Source organism: Crocuta crocuta, unplaced genomic scaffold, assembly GCF_008692635.1.
Source record: "Crocuta crocuta isolate KB4526 unplaced genomic scaffold, BGI_CrCroc_1.0 scaffold330, whole genome shotgun sequence".
Lineage (NCBI taxonomy): Eukaryota > Metazoa > Chordata > Mammalia > Carnivora > Hyaenidae > Crocuta > Crocuta crocuta.
The window spans coordinates 4142562-4149384 of NW_027530521.1; the positions used below are offsets into that span (position 1 = coordinate 4142562).

The window sequence follows — 6823 nt, forward strand, 5'->3', positions numbered from 1 at the left end:
CACTGTTCTTGGTTAAAAAAAAAAAAAAGAAAAAAGCAGAGGCGCCACTGAGTGGGCTGAGGGTCACATTCTTGATGTGGGCTCAGATCTTGATCCCAGAGTCGCGGCTCAGACGTAGGATCAGAGTTGGAGTCTGGCTCAGCGTTGGGTGTGGGGCCTGCTTAAGATTCTCTCCCTCCCCCTACCTGTTCACCGCTCGTCCTTTTTCTAAAATAAATAAAATTTTTAAAAAAATTTTAACCCAAAGAAATGAAAAATACAGAAAAGAAACAAAAAATATAGGAAAAAAAGCAAGTGCACAACTTCCCCGCAGGTTATTTTCCCTACTGCTCCAATCCGACCTTTCGCTTCCATTTTTAAAATCCTCCAACTGAATGCAAGTAGCTAGATCCATGTGCTTAGCTCACTCTTCGTGGGAATATTGTTTCCTACAAACGTTCTTCTGCGAAAAGTATTTCTGATTGCTACAGAGCAAGTTACCGTTTTTGCAGAAGCAATAGTTATGTTACACATTAGGACTCCAGAAAAGTTTAAGGCGAATTTATTTTTTAATTGTAAATGATATGAAATAGGCCGAATCCAAGTAACCAAAGAGAGGTAAGTTTCCAAAAAGCAGAAAGACTCCCGAAATTCTATGTCCTCTTCGTTCACCCTCCCCCCCCCTCCGTCCAAAAAGAGTCAACAGAATGCTTTCATCTTCAGCACGGGCCCATTATTCCGGTCTAGCGAAAAGCTTTACTTTAAAAACACTCATAAGAGGCCAACAAAGGTGCGCAGAGTGTGACTGGGGAGGCAGCAAGGTGACTGACTCCCGGCCATGCACCAGGAATGGCTTAAAAAGGAAGTTCGGGCCAGATTCCTCCCGCACCGACCGAGCAGCACTTCAGATTCGCTGAGCTGGGCCAACAACGTATTAAGTATTTAAAACGTATATAAGTCCAGGCAAGCCAGTAGCTGGCAAAGGGGACAGGCGGGTGGGAGAGANGGGACCTGGAAGGAGGAAGGCCAGGCCCCGGCCCGGAGCAGCGCGAGCCGCCGCAGGAGCGAGGGGGCCCGCGGCGCCGGACGGCACTCACCTGCCCATTCTCCGAGCTCGGGTCCGACCCCCACCTCGTGACTCAAGCCCCAGACCCGGACGGCCGTGAAGAGCCAGCACGAGATGCGCAGGGCCAGGTAGGCCACGGTGCCTGCGCCCACCCAGTACAGGAAGCCGGCGGCAGGAAGAGAGCTCTCCATGGCTTTCAACTAGGCCTTACTACCTTCGTGAATGAAAAAAAACGAATGAATGAATCCAGGAAGTGGCGCCGGCCCGTGACGGTGAAGACGACACCACCAGGCGCTGCTCTTACGCTCCTTTTGGCGGAAACCCAGCCCACGGCGCCATATCCGTGCCTCCATTGGTGATCTAGCGTTCCTCCTGTGGGTAGTGCGTCAGCCATTGGCTGGCTCCAGTTTCGCTACCCCGCCCATCTCCTCCCTCCTCCCCCCGGCGGGCACGGGCCGTGTTTCCGTTCTAAGAAGGCTGATCACTCGCCTGCCAATCAAGCTTCAGCCCCGCCCAGGGCGTCACCACGCCCCCCGGATTCCGCCAGAGGGCGGCGTGTCTCACCCCACCAAGTCGCCCAGGTCTCTCATTGGCTGCAGCCTTCCTCACGGCTACGGAAGACTGCGCTCCGATTGGCCAGTGAGACAGCCTCGTTTGAGCTCGGGATTTAGGAGGGAATGGGTCTGAGAAGCCGCGTGTGAATGGGAAGGTGGTAGTAAGTGGGCGTGGGGTCATGGTTTTATTTTCACCGCTTTATTAAACACTTATTTTTCATTGTTAAATGTGCCGTCATTGTTGCCATAAACTTTTCCGGATAAAGGCTTGCATCTCCAGTTTCTATGCCTTCCTCCCAGCGTATCTTCCCTCCGGTTACAGGCACTTCCTGCAGACCTTCTAAATGCTTGCTCCCTTTCGCCCTGAGCATTAAACAGCACAGTTCCCAAGATCTTGGAGTTCAAAGCAAATAACTACATAGACTCAGATAACTATAATACACAGTGGCATATGAGCTGTAAGATGAATGAAAAGTGGAGGAACACAGCTTGATGAATAAGTCGTTTGGGGAAGGGACTCTATGTTTATAACTGGGCCTTAAGACACAATAGACATTTTTCTTTTATTCTCTTTTTTTTTAATTTACGTTTTCTGTGGGGAGAGATGGGGTGAATGGACACTAAAGTGTGTGGTCCTAGTAGAGATAAGAAAAAAAAAAAAAATAAAAAAAAAAGAAAGAAATCCTCAGCAAAGTTAAGTATAAGAAATCGTGTAATGCAATAAAGTGCTTCAGGCTAATCTCTCATCCTCCCACAAAGAGTTGTTTCTTTTTCTGGCATGGGTTTGAGTTCACGTAAGACACCTGAAATTTTTCCTAGCCAGTAGAGACTGCTGATTCAAGACTTGGGTTTTTGTTTTTTTTTTTAAGGCAGGAATTTAGGGTAATAATAATGCTAAGGGTCAACAGTCAACTTGAAGCTAAAGTCATAATTTTCTAATATTTAGTTTAAGAGGCGTCTCTCTCCCTGCCTAACCGCACCCTCCCACTCTCTTTCTACTCTTATAAAATTAAGTATAACCCTAAGGCTGTTATCTGTTTTTTATAAACTGTCACCTGAATTCAGCCAAGTGGTTTGAGCAGACACATTTTATATTAATTGAATTTGATACCTTTGGCTGAGGCTGCCTGTCCAATTCAGTGAAATCCCACCATTCCTCCCCGTCAACCTCTCCCTCTTGCCAAAGTCTTCATGTGCCATATAGCCGCAAATGTGTATATCCCGTTTCATCATGGCTCAACCCGCCGAGGGCCTTCCAGATATTCATGCTCCTTAGAATAGGGCAGAAGTGGGGGCGCCTGGGTGGACCAGTGGACTAAGCATCTGCCTCTTGGTTTCAACTCAGGTCATGATCTCACCGTCTGTGAAGAGGAGCCAAGCCTCACCTCAAGCTCAAAGCTGGATTCTCTCTCTCTCTCTCTCTCTCAAAATAAATAAACTTAAAAATTTTATGAAAAAATAGAATATGGCAGAAGGAGGGAAAGAGAGGTATAAACTAATTATACAAGGGCACCTGCCTGGCTCAGTAGGAAGAGCTTGATCTCAGGGTTGTAAATTTGAGCCCCACGTTAATTATAGAGGTTATTTAAAAATCTTTAAAAAATAAATAAACTAATAATGTGTATTTTTGATGCATTTGTATGTCTGTCTATGGCCCCCACTAGAATTTAGAATTATTGGGAACACTATGTTGTGAATCCATAGAACGTAGAACAGTGCCTGGATCCTAGAGACGCTCTAGACTGTGTCAAATAAATGGAAGCAAAGATTCATTCATTCAACAAATATTTTATCCTTATGTACCAGAAACTGAGCGAGGTACTGGATATACAATAGTGAGCAAATGATCAATTCTTAGTCCTCATCCTGCTCTACATTCAACAACGGGTAACCACTGTTATCCTCACCAGTTGATCCTTCCCAGAGTCTTTAGGTTGACCTTCCTAATCCTAGCCTCTATATGATGCAGTGCCCTTGGGCTCAGACCCCAGTTCTCTATACTTCTCTCCACAGTTTCCCTACATGATTTTATCCCAACCCTTGGTTTTAAATATCAACTGTAAGTTGATGAATTCCAAATTGTCTGGCCGACTCAATTTCTGCTCAGAGGTGTATATAAATATGTAATCTCTATCAGCTTACTCAACATCTCCATTCAGGGGGCGTCTGGGTGGCTCAGTCAAGTTAAGCGTCCAACTTCGGCTCAGGTCATGATCTCAAGGTTCGTGGGTTTGAGCCCCACATCGGGTTCTGTGCTGACAGTTCAGAGCTTGGAGCCTGTTAAGGATTCTGTGTCTCCCTCTCTCTCTGTCCCTCCCCGACTCGTGCTCTGTCTCTCTGTCTCAAAATAAATAAAACAACAACAAAAAAAATTTTTTTAATCTCCATTCAGATGTAAAATTAAAAAAGAAAAAATATCTCAGGGGCTCCTGGGTGGCTCAGTCAGTTAAGCATCCGACTTCAGCTCAGGTCATGATGTCACCGTTTGTGAGTTCGAGCCCCGCATCGGGCTCTGTGCTGACAGCTAAGAGCCTGGAGTCTGCTTCAGATTCTGTGTATCCCTCTCTTTCCACCCCTCCTCTGCCCACACTCTGTCTCTATTTCTCTCAAAAATAAATAAATATTGAAAAAAATTAATAAAAACCTTGCAGGAAACATGTTCAAAACAGAATCCATCCCCATTACACACACACACACACACACACACACACACACACACACCCCTCTTCTTTTCTTCCAATCTGTTAAAGGTACCACTATTTACTGGCTTTGTCGGGTTTAAAACCCTTAGGCTTTTAACCTAGATTTTTCTTTCCATTTAATTCCCATCTTCAATTCTTCAACGAGTCTTATTCACACTACCTCCAAAATATATCTTGACTGATCAGTACTCCCCACTTCTGCCTCTACCAACCCTAGTCCAAACTACAAGCATTTCTTGCCTGGAACATGGCAATAGCCTCCTAACTGGTCTCCCTGAACCTCTCTTGGAGTTTGTTCTCCATGAAGCAACTCTTGAGTGGGTTTTTTCCCAAGTAAATTAGATATCATTTCTTCTGCTCAAATCCCTTCAAGGACTTTATAAATCAGATTAAGAACAAAGTCCTCCAAGACCAGTTTATCTTCCCTCACCTCTCCAGCAGCATCAACCATGCTCTCCTGGGCTCACTTGATTCCAGCCACATGTCTTGCAGTTCCTCAAATAAGTCAACTTCATTCCAGTCTCAGAGCAATTCTATTTCCTGTTTCCCTTCCAGACCCTCTTACCCTCTATCTCCCAAAGCTCACTCGTTTATATTATTTGGACTTCTGTTCACACGATCTCCCACTGAAAGTGGTTTTCTCTGATGGACCATATGAATAGACCAAATAGCCTCCCCTTCCTTGCCCCACTCCTACTTATCCTTTTAGCCTAATTTACTGTCCTGATAACACTTAATGCTTTCAAAGTGTTTGATTACTTGGGTTTTGTCCATCTTCCCAATAGATTGTAAGATCATGAGGACAGTAACCTTTTCTCGTTCACCACTGTATCTTCACCTAAAATGTGTATCTAAGAGTAATTGATACTTGGGAGGTATGTAATAAATACCCACTGAGTGAATGAATAACAAGTAAATGAATATAGCTAGAGAGGCAGACATTAAGCACATTTCCAACTAATTATATGATAAAAATTGTAATGAGTACAAAGAATGAAAGAATAGGGCTTAAGGAAAGAGGATGAAGGGAGGACTGATTTTCATTGGAAGAGAGTACTGCCCAGAAAGGCCTAAGGAAGTGACATTTGAGCTGAGAGCTAAGGCTAAGTGGAAATTAGCTTGGTAGGGGAGGGCAGCGTAGAGGAAAGGAGAGAGCAGCAAATACCCACTGAGGGTTTGGTTGTGATTTTTAAGAACACACGCATGTGCCTCTAGCACCCGCCACAGCAACTGACATAAAAATAAACAGGCAATAAAAAATAACTCTTGGTTTTGGATTTTTTTAATAAACAAGGACAGGTATCACAGAAATTGACTTTTGGGGCACCTGGGTTGCTCAATAGGTTGGGCATCCAACTTCAGCTCGGGTCATGATCTCATAGTTCATGGGTTCGAGTCCCGCATCGCGCTCTGTGCTGACAGCTCAGAGCCTGGAGCCTGCTTCAGATTCTATGTCTCTCTCGCTTTCTGCGCCCCACACCCCCCTGTTTACACTCTGTCTCTCAAAAATAAATTTAAAAAAGAAAAGAAAAGAAAAGAAAAGAAAAGAAATTGTTTTTCTACTGTTGTTAGGATTCATATTGAGTATGGTATTTTTACTGAAGGAATGTTGAAGATTGAAACCACCTCATTTTGGTAGCCATTTTTTTCCTGTAAGGTCTAAGCAATTAACAGGAATAATCTTTATTAAAAATGCACACATTTATTCGGATCACCTCAGCCTTTTATGAATATTAACTATTCTACTGACTAGAAGAGAAGAACAGTAGCATCACAAAGTGAAATGATCTATGCCAGAATAAGCCTTTTGGGGTCCAGATGGTTATACACTTTTAGAATTGAACAGCAATCCTTTGTCTATGGGTAAATTTTATGAGCCACTTAAAAACTCTAATGCATACAGGAACCCTTAATGATGGTCTACTCATATTCAGCAGTATTCTGTACTAAAATGTAATGTACAGATCAGGGTTTCCAGAGATTGGCAAGCCATCCTAACCAAATATATGAATCCATTAATAACTATCCAAAGAGGAAGCAATACTACAAAACTTTGGGCTTTGGTGTCAGATAAACCTGGGACCAGATCCCAACTTCACCTCTTATTGGCTGTATGATCTTGTGTGGATTTAACTACTAAGCATTCAAATTTTACATCAGTAAAATGGGACAATACCATATAAGCATTTAGCAGTGATTGACAGAGAGACATTAAGTGTTCAGTGAAGTAGGTACTATTCTTACCCCATTTTACAGATGAGGAAAATGAGGCTTAAGACATTTAAGTAACTTTCCTATCGACATATAGAGTAAGTGGCAGAATTGGGATTTTAGCTAAAAAGGTATGGTTACGAAATTATATCTCAATAACTAGCTCAGAGAAGGCAATGTAAAAAAAGAGAGTAGAAGAGTTTCTAGAAATAGTTGGCTGTTTTACAAGTAACATACTAGACACAACCACATTAAATTTCAGTCTCATTTATTTCAAAGACTTAGAGTTCAGAACAGTCTTTAATCTGGAG

General features: G+C 43.3%; 1 protein-coding gene across 1 annotated transcript in view; it reads right to left on the reverse strand.

Annotated features, from left to right (window-relative positions):
* The window catches only part of HSD17B12 (hydroxysteroid 17-beta dehydrogenase 12), a 162679-nt gene extending 161347 nt beyond the window's left edge, over positions 1-1332 (reverse strand). Inside the window, exon 1 of the mRNA XM_077767467.1 lies at positions 1077-1332. Coding sequence (XP_077623593.1) covers positions 1077-1236 — 160 coding nt within the window. The 5' untranslated portion in view covers positions 1237-1332. The remainder of the gene's footprint in view (positions 1-1076) is intronic.
* Between the last annotated feature and the right edge of the window lie 5491 nt (positions 1333-6823).